At 46.3% G+C, this 21,008-nt stretch overlaps 1 protein-coding gene across 1 annotated transcript; it reads left to right on the top strand.

Annotated features, from left to right (window-relative positions):
• The first annotated feature begins 641 nt into the window (after positions 1-641).
• On the top strand, positions 642-17,955 carry ap3d1 (adaptor related protein complex 3 subunit delta 1). Its single transcript, XM_068743286.1, has 35 exons — positions 642-737; positions 2,670-2,765; positions 3,216-3,296; positions 3,683-3,763; positions 3,871-3,978; positions 4,124-4,253; positions 4,556-4,695; positions 4,859-4,932; positions 5,026-5,075; positions 5,225-5,274; positions 5,585-5,633; positions 6,962-7,107; positions 7,227-7,375; positions 7,481-7,711; positions 7,804-8,035; positions 8,159-8,304; positions 8,389-8,530; positions 8,772-8,843; positions 8,978-9,053; positions 9,678-9,877; positions 10,238-10,311; positions 10,730-10,750; positions 12,010-12,169; positions 12,316-12,465; positions 12,872-12,925; positions 14,185-14,295; positions 14,573-14,728; positions 14,992-15,039; positions 15,610-15,630; positions 15,976-16,165; positions 16,302-16,390; positions 16,923-17,008; positions 17,359-17,480; positions 17,648-17,727; positions 17,860-17,955. Exons 1-35 carry the CDS (start codon positions 642-644, stop codon positions 17,953-17,955), a joined length of 3,807 nt encoding a protein of 1,268 aa, XP_068599387.1.
• Positions 17,956-21,008: the final 3,053 nt, after the last annotated feature.

The following is a 21,008-nucleotide window of genomic DNA, read 5'->3' as shown; positions in this document are numbered from 1 at the left end:
GCAACTTGTCATTTTCTCGTCAAAGGCATACATGTGTTTTTAGTGCTATGTAAATTGGTAAAGCATTTCTATCACAAGAGTTGAGACTTGAATAAAAATCTCAGCATGGCTTTGTGTCCGTCCTCTTGTGTAACTGTGTTTTTTTTTTGTCTGCACTGTGTACAAGTGGAGGTCCAGTCGTGGCCATAGTGTGCAGCAGTGCTACTATGGTACAGACCACTGACCGTATCTTTGAATGACTGGCCGCTTGGGACACTGAAGTTATGGGACAAGCTGTCAGGCAGACTTTTTTTTTTTTTTTCTTTTCATATAATTTAAGTTTATAACTTTTCAAATGGACACTGTTATTTAACGGAGGGGGAACTAGACCTTTAATTCTACCGAGTAATACTCCAGTCAGCTGACGTCAGGCGCCATTTTGTCAGCCATTTCCTGCACCGATCCATCGCCAGCGTCCGCCCAGCACGGGACGCCCGAAGTCTGGCCTCTGCTTCATTTAACCCGGGTTTGGCAAATCGGCTGCGGGTCCCGCACGCACGGTCCCGGGTGGACGAGAGACAGTCTAGGCGGGGGGTCGGTAGTCCAGTCAGCCTCTGGACCTCTGGATAGAAGCGGCCAAGCGGGACAAGTCACAGACAGACATGGCTTTGAAGATTGTCAAAGGGAGCATCGATCGGATGTTCGATAAGAACCTGCAGGATTTAGTGCGCGGCATCAGAAATCACAAGGAAGACGAGGTAAAGTAGCGGGCGGCCGGGCACCGACACCGGGGACAGTTTCTCTCCTGCACTCATTGATTAAATGAGTCGCTAGCTAGCTAGCTAGCTAGCCGCTAGCTAGCTAGCTACTGATAATGGCAAACACCGTGTAGATTAACGGGACAGACTGAGCAGCTAACGTCACAAATCAGCGCAGCCATTTCACCGCCAGCTGCCACTTGCTTTAAGAAGTCACCATTATCGGTTAAAGGATCAATTAAACCCAGTGACAGCTCGCCGGTGCTAACATCCCGTCTGCCCCGTCGGGCTTAAAAACAGAAGGCTTAACGCGATGAAGAGCTGCTACTGACAGCTAGCTAACCTGCTAGCATTTCGAGGAGGGACCCTCGGTGGATTATCGATTATTTATCTGCCCTAATCCAAAATATATAACACTTAGAAAGATGGACAACCGCATCCATTATCGGTCCCTAGTGACTGGCTGAACTGGGAAAGACCTCCTCGGTGGAACTGGTTCATTTACTGGAGTTTGTATCAGAATTCAATGGAAGATGTGATGACGCGGGCCAGATCGAGTGCAGACGAGCTTTCTCAGCGGGTTTTAACAGGTCCGACCAATGATTGAAGGCGGATGATGACGGGATGATCATCACTCAGTGGAAGAATGGAATCGGTCGTTAGGGGGCAGTGTTCGGGGGGGGGGGGGGGGGGGCAGCCAGCCACGTCTCCACCTCCTCCTCTCCTAGCGGAATGAGAAAGAGGAGCAGAGTCTGGCCTTCTTCTTCTTCTTCTTCTCGCTGGTTTCACACAAAGACGCGTGCAAAGCATGGCTTCCAAGCAGGAAGCCGAGGCAGCAGGAGGCGATGGATCTCCTGCGGCTGCTCTGCCGTTCGTCTCCGAGCTCCTCCTCGGTGGGTAACCCAACCCGGGCGGCCGAGATGAGGTGCTGGTTGCCAAGTCGACAGCGGGCAGTCTGCTGAAATATTAATAGCTGTGTGTGTTTACCTATGCTCACCTGAGTGTGTGTCGACCCCCCCCCCCCCCCCGTCCGCTACATCTACGTGTGTTTTTACGTCTTTTGTGTCTCCCCTTTTAAAGCGTTTGGGGACGGCGGGCCGATGGAACGAAGACGAGAACTCTCTATTCTTACCAATGAGGTTTCTGCCACTTGTGTGCATTATTTAGCACCAGTTAGCTTCACCTCGGAGCTTCTTCGGGTTGGTCTCCGCTGATGGGCTTCGTTGGCCCGTTGACAACTTTTCCAGTTCATTTAATGCTAATCACAAATGTGGCGACCCCCCCCCCCGCCTGCGCGTGCGAGCCACGGGAGCGGCGGCGGCGCTCAGGCCTCCCTCCGCACCCTCCTGTCACTGTGCTGTCTCATGACTGCACACACATGACTAGCGCACACACACACACACACACACACACACACACACACACACACACTCTACAAAGCTGTGTGTGTGTGCTTGGGTTTTGCAGTGTTTCACAGATTGCTCATGTCCATCCGGAGCTATCTCGGCTCGTCTTCCACCTTCAGGTCTGACTTCTGCTTCCTGGATGTCAGGAGGTCAGGGACGCGGCCATTATTTCAGTCATTTATTCAGTCGGTTTGAGGCTTTGGAGATTTGTTAAAATGCCTCAGAGGGAGTGGCGTGTGCGAAACAACCGTTGGGTGTTTAATCGGAGTGATGCCGTGCAGTGTTTTCATTGTAGTTCTATCAGCCAAAAACACATGTTATATTAAATTCAAGCTAGGATCACGAGGCAAAATAAATCTGCTTTTTCTCGCCGTCTAGCTGTCTTCGGGGCTGCGTCACGTACGCCGACACAAGTCTTGAATTGGGTTTCCGGACTCTAGACTCTCTGTCGAATCCCGTTCCAGCTGCCACTGCACCCGTTCTGAACCGCTGTTCCTTTTTATAATGTTCTTTTCTTGACCCTCAGGCCAAGTACATCTCCACGTGCATTGATGAGATCAAACAGGAGCTCAAGCAGGACAACATCGCCGTCAAAGCCAATGCCGTGTGCAAGCTGAGCTATGTGAGATATCCCGACCACTAACTCTTCACTCCTGCCGATTCAAAGTCAATGTTTCAATCGGATCAGCGAGAAACTGAAACATGACCAAACCAGAGGCCCTTTGGTCCGTGTTGTTTTTTTATGAGTTTTGAGGAGGCGGTTTCTAACATGAGAAATGCATTCCTATGTTCTTTATATATCTGCATTTGTTGCCAGGCAGCATGCGTGTAGCTTCTCTTACGGACGCTCGCTGCAAAGCTCGATGACGAGCAGCCGACTTCTCGTCCAGGCTGCTGTCCGGGTTGTGTTTAAAATGAAAGCGCTCCATTTATAGCTCGGCCCACGTTAGCTTTAGATGTTTCTCGTGCAAATGTGGTCTCTTCTGCGTTTCAGAGCTTTCAGCTCAGCCTCTCTGTCGGTGCGGCGCTCCTTTTTACGCGAAGCCTCATCTCTCTCTTTTCTGTGCCACAGCTCCAGATGCTGGGCTATGATGTCAGCTGGGCCGCGTTCAACATTGTTGAAGTCATGAGTTCCTCCAAGTTTACGTACAAGGTGTGTTTGGAGCGCAGCGAGAAACGTCTTACTTTATTTACCTTATCAATTAATGGATATGCTGTTTGAAATTTCCAGGAAATTGTTGTTGTTTTTTGTCACATTATTTCCTACCAAAGCCATTACGGAGTTAAGACACGGTCCAGGTGGGGGGGGGGGGGGAATCATGTTCCTTTACCTCCCATCATGGATGATCAATCCCCCTTTTGTTATGCCTATTCTCTGAAGTGGTCCTCCAGTCCGACAGTACTTATTGATAACTGATCCAAATTCAGAGGTCTGGCCCAGAAATGGCACAAGCAGTCGTCTCAGCAGGTTCTGTGTGCAGCACTGCCCAAAATCTAGCAACGACGGCGTAGAATGAAAGTTCTGCCTTGCCCCAACAGAGGATCGGTTACCTGGCGGCCTCGCAGTGCTTTCACGAGAGCACTGATGTCATCATGCTGACGACCAATCAGATCCGAAAGGTGAGTTATTTTCTCTCTCTGTGCCCTTTCATCCGCCTGACAACCCTTTCCCTCTTATGGAATGCCTGTTGTTTTTTTATATATATATGTATATTTCCCCCTCCCAGGATCTCAGCAGTCCCAGCCAGTATGACACAGGTGTGGCCCTCACTGGTCTCTCCTGCTTTGTTACCCCTGACCTGGCTCGGGATCTGGCCAATGACATCATGACCCTGGTGAGAGAACATGTGCAGAGGTTCACCAACCAGAATTGCCTTGTAGATTTTTATCTTTTTTTTTCCCACATCAAGTCTTTGCAGTTGTGGATTCTATTCCTAAAACAAGTTGCATCATAATGTCCCTGCTCTTCTGATTTGATAGATGTCCCACACGAAACCCTACATCAGGAAGAAAGCGGTGCTGATCATGTACAAGGTGTTTCTGAAGTACCCCGAGTCCCTGCGCCCCGCTTTCCCCAGGCTTAAGGAGAAACTAGAGGACCCAGACCCAGGTATCCAGAAAGACCCTGCATGGCGACCTCAGTGGGGTGCTGCTGGAGACGGGCCTTCTATCGCCGGTCACCCACGGAATTATTCAGAAGGATCGGAGGACTTATTTGTCCGACTGCCGAGCCCTTAAGAATATTCAGCAGCACCATAGCGTAAATGTTGCACAGATAAAAATGTAGCGCAGGTCAATTATCAGCTTTCATGAGGTGTAAGGAGAACTCTCCAGTGACTTCACACGTAATAATGATAGTAATGGACGAAACATCCTGGTCTAATAAACTGAATGAGGTCCCCCCCCCTTCAGGTGTCCAGTCTGCAGCAGTGAACGTCATCTGCGAGCTTGCTCGGAGGAATCCCAAGAACTACCTGTCTCTAGCGCCGCTCTTCTTTAAGCTCATGACCTCCTCCACTAATAACTGGGTCCTCATTAAGATTATCAAGCTGGTAAGTCAACAGGATGCAGTTCTGTGTCCATCTTTTTTGCTATATTTGCTACAAGTCAAAGATTTAGCTGGAAGGTTCTGGCAGGGTGACCTTTACTTTGGAACGCTGTAAACCCATGTGGGAAGTTCAGCTGTGCTTCATGGCCTCCGTGTTCGTCTGACAGTTTGGTGCACTCACGCCGCTGGAGCCACGTTTGGGAAAGAAGTTAATCGAACCTCTGACAAACTTGATCCACAGGTGAGCTCGCAGGTCTTTTCTTGGATGGTAACATCATCTTTGATCTGATAATCCACCCTCTTCTGACTGCTACCCCGCCCTCCTGTCTTGCAGCACCTCTGCCATGTCTCTGCTGTATGAATGTGTCAACACTGTGATTGCAGGTCAGTACAGAGTTCGCTCATGTCGTCTCGAAAGCTGTGAGTGAATTTAGTGTTTTGTGTGCGAATTTGAATATACTGCAAAAGGCTTTGTATTTATTTTTTACATGTAGTTCAGTCAGTTCTGATAATCCCCTTGTCCTGCATTGCAGTGTTGATTTCTTTGTCCTCTGGGATGCCTAACCACAGCGCTAGTATCCAGGTCAGCCTCCGAGGGCCGCTCCTCCTCCTCCTCCTCTTCCTCATTTGCACTTTCATGCAGCTCCATTTTGGTTGTATCCCTTTCTATTGTACAATTCTTGCTTTCACCAGAGACACACCGACTATCAGGCTGGCCAGAAACCTCACGATGCTGGTTTAAAAAAAAACTACTTTCAATCCTTGTGAATGTCGTCAAAAATCAATTCTCCACACTTTAGCCTGTCAGAGGACTGAAACTGGTGTTGCAAAGCCCAACAGGGATGTTCACTGCTCTCCCTCTTCCCTGTTCTGCCCCCCCCCCCCCCTCTCAGCTTTGTGTGCAGAAACTGCGAATCCTGATAGAAGACTCGGACCAGAACTGTGAGCCCTCTGTCAATGCCTGCAGTGTGTCATTTTCTCATTGTCTGAGTGTTTTTGGAACAGTTGGCCCCCTTTAGTCGATGATCACGTCGATCCCCCCCCCCGCCCGGGATAACTCGAACATTATGACTTTCCACTCAATTTGGTGGCCTGCTTAGAATACCATTCCATTTACGGTAGATCATTCCAACCCCTGTCAAAACATTAAGCCTGCTATCTCACAGGAAGTAAACGACTTGTTTTCTCTCGGATCTCAAAGAAGTGAAATTTAGCATTTTGCATTCGGAGCTTGTTGCCGTTCGAGTTATCTGGACAATCCATACATGGATAAATGTGTGTGAAGAGTAGTCTATAGAACTCTGTAGAGCAGACTGTGAATCTGTGGTTTTGTTTTACCGGATCCAAACAATCGACCCTTCCTGGTCCTTTTTAATGGAAACACTTTTCAACAATTATAATCACCGGGGTGGGGGGGGGGGTAGGTGAAAGATCACAAAAGCTCAATGCCAAGTCGGCGTTTTTGATGCTTTCTGTGTTATGACCATAAGGTGTCACTTATCTGCAAACTGCTGTACAAAATGCTTCTAGTGGTTCCATATCATTAACCCTGGAAAGGCACGGAAACGCTTTTTCACCTTTCAACTGAAAGTGAATTCCGTTTGATCCGCTGTTTTCACCTTTTGTAAGAGGAAGGATCTCTCGCCTGAAGCTGAAGCCGTATATTGGGTCATTTCTGAAATGTAGGCAGCGCAGGCACAAGCCTTACCCCCCCCCCCCCCCCCCCCCACCCCAAGATCACGACCACACGTTCACACACACACCCTCTCATCGATCCGAGAACCCCAGACGCATTTATCCCCACAAGATTAGACGATGGCCGGAAAATTGAGGTTCAGCAGATTCTGTTGGTGAGTAGGAAAAAAAGGTCAGCGATAGGATGAAGGAAAACAAAACTGCTGCTTCCAGTGTGTGCGTGTTTGTGTGTCATTTCCAATTGTCTGCATATTTTGTGTTCCTTTCCTTTGTGGTATTTAGTCTAGACTCTAGGCCTTTTAGGATTATTGCAGATTATTATATCAGAACCTGTGATCCGTTCATATTTAAGAGTAAATATTTCAGTAGTATAATATAAAACTGATTATTGTATCACTCAAGTGAGGATAGTCGGCTTTGTAAAATGATAGGGACTCAAATAATTAGACATTCCAAAGACAGACATTGCTGATATTGCAGAGAATAATATTTAGAGTAATATGAGCGAATATAGAATTAAATATGCCTCTCCTTGGTAGGGCAGAGAGGTAAAATCCATTGTTCTGCTCTTCTAGTGAAGTACCTGGGGCTGCTGGCTATGTCCAAGATCCTGAAGACCCACCCCAAGTCAGTCCAGTCTCACAAGGACCTCATCCTCCAGTGTCTGGACGACAAGGACGAGTCCATCCGGCTGAGAGCTCTGGACCTGCTCTATGGCATGGTACTAATTTCTGGGATTGTAGAACCCTTAAAAGGCTAGGAGACCGGCTCCTGTAGCCACTGGTCCAAACAATCGTTCTCACATTCATACGTTTGGTCTGACTCTCGCTGCTCTCTCAGGTATCCAAAAAGAATCTGATGGAGATTGTGAAGAAGCTGATGCTTCACGTGGATAAAGCAGAAGGAACCACCTACAGAGATGAGCTGCTCACCAAGATCATTGATATCTGCAGCCAGAGCAACTACCAGTACATCACCAACTTTGAATGGTCTGCCTCCCGTCCAGCCATCTCCACACCGCCGCTGTTTCATTCTCGATGATTTGATTTTCATCTGCATCTTTTTTATTTTTTATTTTTAAATCTGTTCAACAGGTACATCAGCATCCTGGTGGAGCTGACCCGATTAGAGGGCACTCGCCACGGCCAGCTCATTGCCTCTCAGATGCTGGACGTGGCCATCCGGGTCAAAGCCATCAGGGGCTTCGCTGTTGCCCAGATGGCCGCTCTGCTGGACAACGGCCACCTGTTGACGGGCAACATGCAGCGGATGGGTATCTGTGAGGTGTTGTACGCTGCTGCCTGGATCTGCGGTGAATTCTCCGAGTATGTTGCTGCTTCTTGTTCGGGTGCACGCTTGCAAACGAAGGCTTTCGCATTCCTGAGACAATGAACCCGCTTCACTTCTTTATTCTTAGACACCTGGAGAACCCGATGCAGACGCTAGAGGCCATGCTGCGGCCGAAGGTGGCCACCCTGCCTGGACACATCCAGGCGGTGTACGTGCAGAATGCAGCCAAGCTGTTTGCCACCTTGCTGAAGAGCCAGGAGGGGAACACGCAAAGCACAGCAGCACAGGAAACCAGCCAGCTGATGATCGACAGGCTACCTCTGTTTGTCCAGAGCGCCAACCTGGAGGTGCAGGAGAGGGTAAGAAAGAGGCGTACATTTAATGCTTGGCATTATAAGCCCCTCAAGGCTAACTCCTACATAGAATTCAGGAAATCGGTCTTCTTTTCTTCACATCGGCCTGGCTGCTGGTTGTGTCCTCAGGCTTCCTGCATCCTGCAGCTGGTCAAGTACATCCAGAAACTGAAGCAGAAGGATGTAGAAGTGGCAGAAGAAGTCAGCGCACTGTTTGCCGGAGAACTCAACCCTGTTGCCCCGAAGGCGCAGAAGAAAGTGCCTGTTCCTGAAGGGTGAGTGGGCTTAGCAAAGCCGCGTTATCGCGCAGCTACGCGTGACACTGAAGCGCCGGGGTGTGACTGAGTTCGTTTGTGTAGTCTGGACTTGGATGCCTGGATCAACGAGCCTCCGTCTGAGAGCGGGTCTGAGGATGAGCAGCCCAAGGCGACTTTTACCAAGGAGGAGCCCAAACACTCTCGCTCCAGACACACGGAGGTGGACGAGAAGGAGCTGGCGAGGGTGAGCCTGTCGGTAGAATAGTAGCGTTGATAACATGTCGCTTGTATCGTGGGGATTCTTTTTGGACGCTGAGAAGAACCTTCCCATGTGTGAGCCATTGACAAATCAACAAACGGCACTTCTATCTAGAAAAGGACAAGATGCTCATTTAGGATGTAGTCTTGTAGTTTTGATCATTTGTAAATCTGTCATCTCACGACTTTCATTGATTCATTTATGACCCCCCCCCCCCAAATCCCAGAGAAGGGAAGCCAGAAAGCAGGAGCAGGCCAACAACCCCTTCTACATCAAAGCGTCTCCGTCCTCTCAGAAGGTATGCTAACCTGCTCATTGCTAGGCAGCATTCTCACGCTGCACTCAAAGCGGACCGGTTTAAATCCGGACTAGTTCTAGGCCAAATGTCTTGTGCTGTGGATCATGTCGTGAATGCCTGCTCTCTTTGCGTAGGTTTACCAGGAAGCCCCCGGAGTGGAGCACATCCCAGTTGTGCAGATTGACCTCAGTGTGCCTCTCAAAGTCCCAGGTAACATTCTGACAGGCGATAATCCACAAAAAGTCCTGGATCCACATGATTCACACTCAAAATCATCTTCAGAATGAGCTATTCATCAAAGTACAAAAACATTTAGAGTTCAGGCCTCCGCCAAGCAGCACATTCCCCTCATAACTGGATTTACACTGTTGCCATGGTGATCTGGATCATCACCAAAAGGTTCTAAATTGTTCTTGGCATCTTTATAAACCAACCATGAAAAGTAAAAGTGACTCTGAGTTGGATGGATCAGATCCATGATATTGCACATCGGGCCCCTTTGACTGCGATTTTTGGTGATTGATTTGAATTCATATTTTACGAGATCTGTTTTCATCATAATCCGTTCAGCAGTTCTTCTGTAATCCTTAAACAGACAGACAAACATACAGACAGACAATCAGACAGACAGACGCATGCTGTCAAAAACCTCGAAGAGCAAAAAAATGAAGAATCAACCGGCCTTGCTCAAATTTTGACTAATGTCTTCAACGTTTAGTAGATTCATCGTTTTTGCTCTTCGTGATTTACTTTGCCGGAGAGCCCACGCAGAAATGCCGTCAAAAACGCAACCTCCTTGGTGGCTGACACAAATGTCCTCCTCCTGGACCACAGGTTTGCCCATGTCCGACCAGTATGTGAAACTGGAGGAGGAACGAAGACGGAAAGAGAGAGTGGAGAAGAAGAAGAAGGACAAGAAGAAGAGGAAAGAAAAGCGCAGCGGCCGAGGCAAAAAACACGACTCGGGACCAGAGAGCGAGGAGGACATCACGCCCGCGCACATGGTTGACATTGTTACCGAGGAAATGCCAGAGGTACGCAGGAGCTGTGGCAAAGAAAGCAACAGAGTCGTACACGGCAGCCGGACACGTGGCGGTTTACCTTTGGTGCATGATTTTTGCTCTGATCTGATTGGTGTCTTCACACAACGGTGGAAATAGATTTGATTTCAGTGGGATGCTTCAAATTGGTCTGAGAATAAGATGGATCAAACGGATTAAAGATGTTTTCCTATCGTAATAGGTTTGTTAATTATTACTCATTTATGATGCCGTTTCATTTCATCCAGTCTCTCAACAGGCGTCTTCACATTTTGTTTGTTGTCGTCGTTGACGAGATCAATTTCAAAGGTTATTACGAACTTTTCTATTGATTTCCCCTTCTCAATGCTTCAGAATGCCTTACCCAGTGATGATGACGACAAAGACCCCAACGACCCCCATAAAGCCCTGGACATCGACCTTGACAAGTGAGTTTATTCTGACCCTAACTTTCCATTTGGTCAGAGCTTCGTGTGAGAACTCTGATCGAAGCACAGGATTAAAGTGCAGACCATTTTCCATTTCCATTTCTTCTTCTTCCGGCTTGTCCTGTGAACGGTCGTCACAGTGAATCAACTTTCTCCACTTCACCCCGTCCTTTGCATCGTCCTCCCCAACACCAGCCACTCTTATGTCCTCCCTCACTACGTCCGTGTATCTTCTCCTCGGGTCCTTTGCATTCCTGACGCGTCATTTAGGTGTTGTTTTTTACCTTCCTGCTCGTAGCATCACAGCTGATGTGAGCCAGGTTCTTCAGTCCTTTCACTTTCTTCTCACTGCATTCTGTTTTCTGCTTCCCCCCTCTTTATGCATACACACACCATTCACTGCCTTTTTGTGTGGCAGCTTGGAAGCAGCCGGGCGCAGGTGAGTTGCATCCCATCCTCGGGACATGAGCTCCGACTAAACATACTGACTGCCCGTCTTTTTCTTTTGAGCGCTCTGAGCTTTGCTCCTCTTGCTAGAATCGCTGACCTTTCTTTCCTCACGTGGAGTTTGCTTGCTTTTACCTATTTCTGCTAATTTCCCTTTTTATTTTCAATATCCGTTGTCCATGGCAGCCTAGTTACAATATCCACTTCTCTTACTCTGCTTTGTCTTTGTCAGCATGTCACTCTTTCTCAGAACAGCCTTTTCTTTGATTTCGCTGTCCTTTTTTTTAAAGCATATTTTTTTTGGGGGGGGTGAAGTTTTTTTAATTTTTTTATTTATAGAAACACTATAATTAAGTGTCTGCTGCTGCTTTTCCTCATGATTTGCCTACTGCCTTCCTGGGATAGGCTCCCAAAAGCATTACAACACATGTTTCTAATGGTGCAGGATCAATTCTCATGGTCTATCAATAATCAATTACGTTGTGCCTTTGGGAAACTTATCCCAGGGTTTGAGAAATACAGTTATTCTGCCCACATGGCCCAGATCCTTATCTGTAGCATTTGGTCACCATTTGTTTTTATACTCAAAAGCTATTTTTAAGTGCATTTCCTGCATGACCTTGGTGGAAAATAACAAGCACATTTAGGCCAGTTTAGATCACTTAAAGTCTTTTGGATATTTCAGGGTTTAGGCTAACAGATGGAGAGCAGGAATTGTTGAGGACAATCTGAAGAGGGTGTTGTTTATCCTTGCTTTCTTTAGTTTGTCTGAGCCGTCATAGACATGGTTGGATGTCCCATTATTGTACACAGAAAAGTACACACAATGAAAGTTTCTGATTTATGTTCTGTAATGCGTGTTCACAAGCATCGGAATCCATAAATGCAGTTGGTCTTTGTCACCGATGACATGTGATGTCTTAACGGAGAGTGGCCACTGGGGGGCTGCAGTGCGTGTTACCGCATCAGAGGGTCCGGCTTGGTGAAAGGAACATGACTGATCTTATGTGAATATGAAGGAGACTATTGGTATAACCCCAACGATCTGGGAATTATTGATGGCCAGAGGAACCACTTCCTTCAGTTCTCTCCATAAGATCTGGCTGCTGCACATTGTGGAGATACATGCCTGAATCCAGTGAATTGCTGCCTCCCCCCCCCTTAATAGATTAGTACATAAGTTACATACCAACCATGGTCGCACTCGTCTAAACAAAGTCAAACTGGTTATGCATATTGTCGTTTGTGCAGGCCACTTGCAGACAGTGAGAAGCTACCGGTCAGGTCGCACCATGCAGCGGAAGCTCCAAAGAGCCCGGCAGAAGACGGAGACGCTGCTTCACAGGAGCCCAGGAAGAAGAACGGCAAAGAAAAGAGAGAGAAGAAGAAGGACAAAGACCGGGATAGGAAGGTAAATATGAAATGGCTTTAAAACCACGCTCCACTCTGAGATCTATGAGGTGGTTTCGGACATTACGGCATGACGATGGCTGTAGATTTGATGTTGTCGATTGTAATTTAACCTCATATATTTTGTGGGGGACCTTTTCCTTGCAGAAAAGCAAAGAAGAAGAGAAAAAGAAGAAGAAGAAACTAAAACGTGACGAAAAAGAGGAGGATCTTCTTGGTGGTCAGGCGGATGAACCGGTCGTCCAATCAGAAGAACCCAGAGAGGTGGCAGCACCGCCCACCTCCACCAGTGCAGAGGTACAGAATGTGCTGACACAAATTGTGGAACAATTCGCCTTCCGAATTGGAACCAGAGTTATATAGAAGATATTTTCATCTAAGAATTTGACCTTGAATTCTGAATAAATTAAATCATCTGGTGTAAAATGCAGCACTACATGTAGTCTTTGAGTTTTGCAAAAGTTTTATTTTGCACAAACCAATATTTTAGATCGTTTCAGTGCACTCCCTTTGCTGCCTTTCAATCAGCTTTAGTGATCGAGTGTCTGTTTCCTAGTGGCTGATGGTGTGGCATCCTATCCTTGATTTATTCATGAAATAGAGCGGGCGTAATCTCTGTATCCATTTTCGCGAATAGTACAAAGATACAGAACCTGGTGTCTCCTCACCTCCTTGCACTCCTCTCCCTCCCTCCCTCTTCTAGGTTTCGGATCTGGATTTCTGGCTCTCAAACGCTCCAGTGCCCTCTAACACCCAGGTTGAGTCACACCCTCTCCTGCTCTCGTTTCGTTTTTTTTGCTGTCCTCCTCCCACCCTCATCTCTGCAGTTTATATATCCCCGTTTCACCCATGCTTTTTGGATCTGCCTCGCCTCACGCACACTTCAGTTCACTTTCCCATCTTTCACAACTTCCTCTCTTTCACAGGTCATAACAATTTCCTCTCCCATTCTCCCAGATTTCTTATGTTTTCTAGCATGTGTGTGTATCTGTCCCACGATTCCAGTGGTTCTCCTCCACAGGTTTTATTTTTTCTCGCTGGGTGTCTCGAGCTCAGAGTAGATGCTGATGCTGCTGTTGTGTTGGTGGAGTTTCCCTGGAGTCTGTTCCTTATGGTCTTCACCACGTGTGTCCCGACTTCTTTCATGGCCACATTTGCCTACATTTCTTTTTTTTTACTTATTCTCACGAAACATCTTATTAAAAAAAATGTTCTTTAGCACGTGGCCCACTGTTCTTTTAGCCATAGATTTTTTTTACATTAACAATTTAATAAAACCAGGTCTGAGAGTCATTTATAGCTGATTTTGAGGGAAAGGTGAACTTTCATCCCCAAATAAAAAAGATTTTACGATGAAATGTCACCATTTTGAAGACGTCCATTCTAACACCAGATTAGAATTTAACTTGCTGGACGCCTAGATTAGCGTGGATGCAGGCCGTCTGTGTGATCATTTAAATCGGACTAAGTAAGTAGTAACTAAAGTTACTCGCCGTGACATTCACAATCAGTCGTTTGCGTCCTGTTCTCTATCCCACTCTCGTTTAACGTCTGTCTCTAGATTACCACATTCATGAAAATCTAGCGGAGCTGACTTATGTCTTGTCTGTTTGTGTATCAAATCGGTCTTCTCTTCTCTAGCTACAAACTAACTCATTTCGCGGCACACGCCGCGAAATGAGTTAGTTTCTATTCTAAGTGTACTCGGATCAAAATCCCGACGACACATTTAATGCCGGGTCCAACTCGCCTTCGGAAAATGCAGTGTTCCCAGAATGAAGCCACCTCACATCTGGATGAGACCTGCAGACGCGGGATGTCGTCGTATTTTTACCGTATTCAGTGTGATCCTCTTCTGAGGTTTACGTCAGTGATGTCACAGACCTCAGTATGCTGCAGCTGATTCTGTGATGATTGAGTGATCGTATATATATATGAACTCGTGTGTGTGTGTGTATATATGCTGCACGGCTATGGCCGCTCGCTGCTCACGCCTCCGCGTGTGTGTCTGAACAGGAAGCGGCGACGGTAGCAGAAGCTGAAGCGGCCTCCTTGCCTGGTGAAGCCTCTGGCACGGTGCTAGACTCTGAGCCCGACGAGCCCAAGGACGCTGAGACGGAGGAGATTGTGAGTCACCACTCGTCCAATAATTACCAAGCAGAAGGTTTAGCTGAGGTGCTAGAGATTCCATCTCAGTGACACGACTGCGCAGCACAGTGGCAGCTGCTGTTCTCTCAAGCTCGTGTGAACGACGTGCCGAAAGCCTGCCCGGTCACGTGTTTTCTCCGGACGAACACTTTCTACCAGTAGCCGAGGCTCCGCTACGAATTTCAGCTTTGAACCTTTTCTTGATTTTCTTTAATGACATGTCTCCTCCATCTTCATTGTGGTTCCCGGTGATAAGAAATCCTCCAAACACAAGAAGAAGAAGCAGAAAAAGGAGAAGGACGAGAAGGAGAAGAAAAAGAAGAAGAAGAAGCATCACCATCGTCACCACAACGACGGAGGCGAAGAGAAGTCGGTGCCGAATGGCACCGTGGACGAGGACGATCCTCTGCCGGTCAGTGTAGCAGCCTGGCCGCGGCACACAGTTGGGTTTACGCTGTCCGTGATAATGAAGTGGCATCCAGGCATCGCCTTTGGCTTGTCGCTGTTTGTAGGCTGTATACTTTATCACCGTTCTGATCTGTGTTGATTAAACCTGCTGACCCATGACCCAGCCTGGATTCTGAAGCCTCCGCTGGGATAGAAGCGGCTCCTGTTGCTTTGTTAGCATGCAGCGACTGAGTGCCTGACCTGACCCGGCCTGCTCTCTCCTTTCAGCCCATGTCCAATTACTGCCTGCTGGCTGAGAACTCTTACATCAAGATGGTGAGTGATGGCGACTGAAACTCTGCTGCTTTTACCACGGGGCTATGGAACAGCCGCAAAATTAAAATGGTAACGGGGGGGAAAAACCCCAACCCAAATGTTCAGGAGAATAAAACTGATCCGACCGATCGTGTTTAACATTGAAATCCTAAATTCAGTGACAAAATTGTTCTGCCAGCTGGCTGTTATTCAACGGCATGAATCAGGAAGAATATCTAAATATAATCTGATTCCGCTGTCCCTGTTTTATCATATGAAGAGTGCAATCTTCTTTCTTTCTCTTGTTTGATCAGCTAGACGGGGTTGGAATAAATGAATGCATCACACCTAAGATCAACAATGCTCTCTCATAGTAGTCTGTATTTTTTAATGATGACCCTTGGCCATGGAAGAGCCTGAATGTTCCCCACTCCACATTAAATTTAAACCTCTGCGTACACAAATGTGTGAAGCATCATGCACACACTTATATTTTACATCCCGATATTAATGTGAAAATGATCTCCGACAGCAGGACGGAAAGAAAACGGTGTTTGTAGATTTGTCCCTTTTCTCTCTCCCTCTTTAAAGATGATGGAGGATGCTGACGAGGTACCGGCTGGAGTTCTGTCAGTTACCAAATCTCTTTTCTAGATGTGTTTCTGTTCCCGCTGCTATTGACGGACCCGTTTCTGCTGCACGCCAGCGTTGCAACAGTTTCTGACAACGATTCTGTCCTTGTGACTTCAGCTTTGTGCTTGAACTCATTTTTTTTGGAAGCGGTGCTGTGTGCTTTGTTGTTGGGGCCGTGAAGCAGAGTCGCTGTGTTTACTGTATATGCACCTTCTTTAATCGACACTCGGCTATTGATTAACATGGAGTGAAGTGCAAACAGTTTGTTGGTATTCAATGCATTTATTTAGCAATAAATATAAGTGTTTTTGCCCTCTGATTCAGGTGTATGACATCCAGGGAAACCTGCAGGATGGCAGTCAGGTGGTGGTGTCTGTCATATTTGAAAACAAGTGCGACAGCTTCCTCAAATCCATGGAGTTCAACGTTCTGGACTCTCTCAACTCCAAGCTGCAGAGGCCAGACGGTTCAGGTCCACACGATGGCCTCACAGTCCCTTTCCAACTCCCACCTGGTCAGTGATCGTAGAAAAGTCGATTTCTTGAACGTCGCTCATAATCTGTTTAACAGCAATGCAAGACTTGTTTTTTTGGTTTTTTTGAGTCAACGAGTACCAAGTGAAGTGGATCTGTTTCTCTCTCCTGGTTCAGGGGTGTCCAATGAGGCGCGATTTGTCTTCACGGTGCAGAGCATCGTTATGCCACAGAAGCTGAAGGGAACGCTCACATTCATAGTGAAGGTAAACAGGATGGAGTCTATCGTTGTAGAGCCTCATTCATCGGCTCGGGGTCGTCCTCAACAGCTGGACTTCTGTTTAGGATTTGCAGATGTTTTTACAAGAGACCTCTTCGGGTCTAACTGGTGGGGAGAACTGATATTTAAAGCTCATCGCTAACATGAGTGTTTGTTTGACCAATAAGGGGGGGGCATCATGTGACCGACATGATTATTTATATCCAGTTCATGTGGTGAGTCGGTTTGTGAACTCAGATGCAGCCTTCAAGCATCCATGCTAATATTCCACGGATTAAATGCAGATTAAATCTAATACCGGCTGACTGTTGACGTTATTCTTTCTGATGAAAAAGTGGTGAATTGTTTAGGAAATAGTCAAACTCACAATGTAAACGGCAGTTATTGGACCCGCCTCTAGATCTGATCACCTCTTCATCATTTTTTATACATGTTTGTAGGCCAGAAGAAATTCAACCAGATGTTGCAGGAGTTCATTGATTGTTTTTTTTTTTTTTTGGGGGGGGGGGTTGTCACAGGATGAGGATTCTTCCACTCATGAGAAATTGGACTTCAAACTGCACTTTACATGCACCTCCTACCTGATCACTACTCCTTGCTACAGGTTGGTTTATGACGCTTCTACCTGGAAAGTATTCTTAAAAAAAAAAAAAATACATGCTAACAATGTTGATCCTCAAGATGCCATTGTTTTAAGGTAATGCAGGTTTAATGACGCTGTAAAAGAGAGCATTCAGAGCCAGCACCAAAGATTCAACACCAGTAAATGGTTAAAAAGGTTCTCTTCTGGATGGATGCATTTCACTTACGATGGATAATTAGAATTTCACAACTTTTGCTCAAAGTTGCAGTTTAAGATTGTTCCGGGAAAGGTTGCCCGCGCCTTTTAGAAAACGTATCGTCTGGGGACCAAGAGTAATTGGAAACGTGGTTTGTGCTGCTTTGATTGGTCAGCGATGCGTTTGCGAAGCTGCTGGAGTCGGGCGACCTGAAGGGCAGCTCCGTCAGACTGGAAGGCATCAACCTGCCCTTCCATCACCTGCTGGCCAAAATCTGCTTCCACCACCATTTCTCTGGTACGTAGTCATACCCACCCACCCCGCCTTCTACCCGACTAGCTAATCCAACAAGGTGGCACAAGACTGAGGGGGGGCTCACCTATTGTTGTAGATACTGTTTCTGTCAGGAAACTAAATAATCTGAAAAGCTATTGGTATTTGTTCATTTTTTCCTGCTGGATTAGTTGTCGAAAGGATCGACTCCTGCGCCTCCATGTATAGCAGGTCTATCCAGGGTCACCACGTCTGCATGCTGGTCAAAACCGTAAGAGAAACGCCCTTCCAGCCCTTTTGTAATGCAACTTTTCAGAGGCAGATAGTGTTGTTGTTGTTGTTGTTTTTAAACCAATCGATTTTACCTTTCCATTTTCTCTCTCTTCTTTGCTCTCCCCCTCAGTCTGGTCAGACGGTTTCCATCGATGCTAAATGTGACGAGCCGACACTGCTTGGGAATGTGTTGGATGAGATCAAGCAAACCTTCTCTCAGTGCTGATTGTCCAGCGGCCCCACCCATCACGCTTCACGCCCCCCCCCCCCCATCCCTCACTAAAACACAGAATGATCTTGTTACAAAAACACTGCGGCTGACACTTCTTTTATTGCCCTATTTATTAGTTTTCTGATTGGCAAATTGTCTTCCCCTTCAGCTTTTTTTTCCGTGTCTTCTACTCTGTTGCTCTGCTTTTTGAACTCAGCGGTCGCTGCCCCCACAGTACACGTTGTTTTACAGACGCACTAGACATCAGCTCTGTTCCTTCCTGGGTGTGGAGCCCCAGCAGCTCACCTTATTTCCCCTCTGGATGTGACACTGCTCAGTGTTTTCCACCCTCTGCTCTCTCGTGTACCTCTCCGCTCTGTCTGCAGCTCAGTCTGTGACAATCATGCAGTGTAATGTTGAAAACTGGACTTTTGCTGTTTGTTAAATTGTGTTTTTATTGTGTTGAAGTTATTTTGGTCCTTTTTGTTTTCCTCTTATTTGATGATTTGTTGTTGTTGTTGTTGTTGTTGTTGTTTTGTCTGAAGCCTGTCTGCGCCTTTGTCTCACCCTGTTCTTTCAACTCACTAAGTCAGACTGGTCCCAGCTGGAAAACTGAACCCGTTCATTCACCACTGAACCGGTGCCGTGAGCGGTTACAGTGACGATGCAGACATGAGACCAAAGCCACACACCGGGCACTAGTTACCCTTCCTGCCTTTCGGCGACGCTCGGAATAGACCCGCTTGTGTGTGATGCCCTCGGGAGTTTGTAGATCAGTGGTCTCGCTCTGTGCCTGAGCCATGCGCTCTGACCCACTCCGGTATATCACGAGCCTTGCAGAGCCCGGCCGCCTCCTCCTGCATCGCTGCTGTCCGATCGGCAGTGCCGAGCTGCAGTTTCACCCTTTTTTGTAAAATCCAACGATCCATTCTTCCACGAATCAAAAACTAATTTGAAGACATGACCCTTTTAAAGTAGTTAGCTGTGTTACATCGCAATACAGAGGCAGACGCGTTTACTTCCATGAAACTACTGGGGTGCTAAATTTGTCACCACGTGGTCCATTTAGTGACTAGCATAATCAGAGATGTTTACCTGCTCCAGAACCAGCTGCATATCATGTTGAGTTCTCCGTAAGCAGAGTTCCTCGGGTGGTTTTAGGTTCACTTTAAATCAGTATTAAGCAACATGGCTTCCAATGGAAGGAGGATTTCCACTCGGGCAATAGCAGAATACAGCTTCTCTCCTTGTGAAATCCCGTGAAAAACACACGTGCCACTTCTACTTAGCAGCAGCTGCGCACGGACCAGCTGGCGTACCCTGACTACCCCGATGTTCTTATTCCTTTTCAGAGATTGCCTTGTCCTCCTTTTCTAATCATGCTCTTGTGAACACAAGTAGCCGTTTATTTTAACCAACTGGCTTGTCGCTTGTAACTCTGAGGTACTTTATGTTGATTTGATGTCTCTACTTGGTCCAGCACAATTTAACCTAGCAAGTAGCGAGGGGAAAACGGACTTGGTGGCATTTCTGATCATATTTACTAGTAAGGGCCCGCCTCACGTCTGTCTGCTATTGTAGATAACTGATGATGTCTGTGACCTGAAGATCTGGTTAGTCATCCCATCTGTCCAGTAGTAGAGCCTGAATACAGAGATCGGCTGTATTTCGGGAATGTCACTAGAAATTGTATGTGCATTCCTTGTTCCTGAAAATGACTGATATTGAGAGTGGAATAAAACAACTAATCGTTCATTGTTCTACGTAATCCTGATCATTCCATTAAAACATGTAAACTGCACGATTAGGAATGTAAACTTTTATTTACATTTGTTTGGCGCAATCGACATGCATCGACTTACACAACTTCATTCCTTTTTTTTTTCTTCAGTTTTATTTTTGAAGCTTACTTGTATATTTTTGATGGTATTGTGTTTTTACCTATTCTAAGTTCAGAATTAAAAGAAAGCGATGTAGTTGAATGTGTTAAAAGAATCCCCCTCCCGTGTTTAATAATTTAAGTGATGTGGTGCTGAGGGATGGTGCTCTGAATAAGTTGACAACAGGCCATGGGAAGCGGCGCTGAGGAGCATCTCGTTTTGTCTGCATTCTCCGTTCCAGCTGTAGTGACTTATTTTACCACTTTTGGCTTGTGACATTGAGATATACACATAGGACTGAATTCTGAACGCCCCGTCTTTTCATCTTCAATTATGAAGCTGTACAATGTAAAATGTTTCAAGGGGGAAAACTGATGATATACATTTCCTTGAAAGAGAGTGATCCCAAATAATAAAACAAAATGCTGTAAGAAGCTGCTGATTATTTGTGTTACAGAGAGCATAAACACCCAAGTAAACCAAATGGTTTGCTCTGTGTAAGAGGGGACGTCTTTCATTTTGTGTTAATATAATATGAATGAATCAATAAAATATATGGACGATTCTGTTCCACATCATCTGTCTCTAGGCTTTAAACCATTACTGATAAGCCTCTTTACTGGCGGCAAGTATTTCCGTTCATGCTCAAAGGTCTGGCTTTTTATTTTTTTATTTTATTTTATATATAACTTTTTTTCCTGGTAGGGCAACTGTTGAACAGCTGCTCTAGTTCCCAGTGTCATGGCAGTATAATCCCTGCAAAATAAAAAGCAAACTCGCAACGGAGAGATTATATATACTGTGTGTATATTATATATATGTATATATATATATTTGCTTTTTTCGATGTCGGGTTAGCATTTCTCTGTTTTAGTGGAAGGTAGTGCATGTGGGTTTATTAGAGCTAACACTATAACTTTAAAAATCAATGGAAAATTATTTGAGAGTGAAATTAAAAATATATTTTATAAAATTTGGCATCTTAATTTTTAGTGAATATGTTAGCAAAAACAGTCAGACTCTCCAAATCAAATCACAGGCGAGGTAAAAGCTTGTTCAGGAAATTTGTATTATTTTGAAAACTACAACCGGAAGCTGCGCGGGCTGGTCTGCGCTAGCTTGAACGCGGTCGGATTGGCTGGTCGTTAATACCTGGGGCTCCCCCAGGAGTGTTCGCGTCAACAAGAG

This window comes from Brachionichthys hirsutus, chromosome 9 (assembly GCF_040956055.1).
Source record: "Brachionichthys hirsutus isolate HB-005 chromosome 9, CSIRO-AGI_Bhir_v1, whole genome shotgun sequence".
NCBI classification, from domain to species: domain Eukaryota; kingdom Metazoa; phylum Chordata; class Actinopteri; order Lophiiformes; family Brachionichthyidae; genus Brachionichthys; species Brachionichthys hirsutus.
Note: the sequence above shows the minus strand (reverse complement) of the source record. Positions and strands in the feature narration are given on the sequence as shown.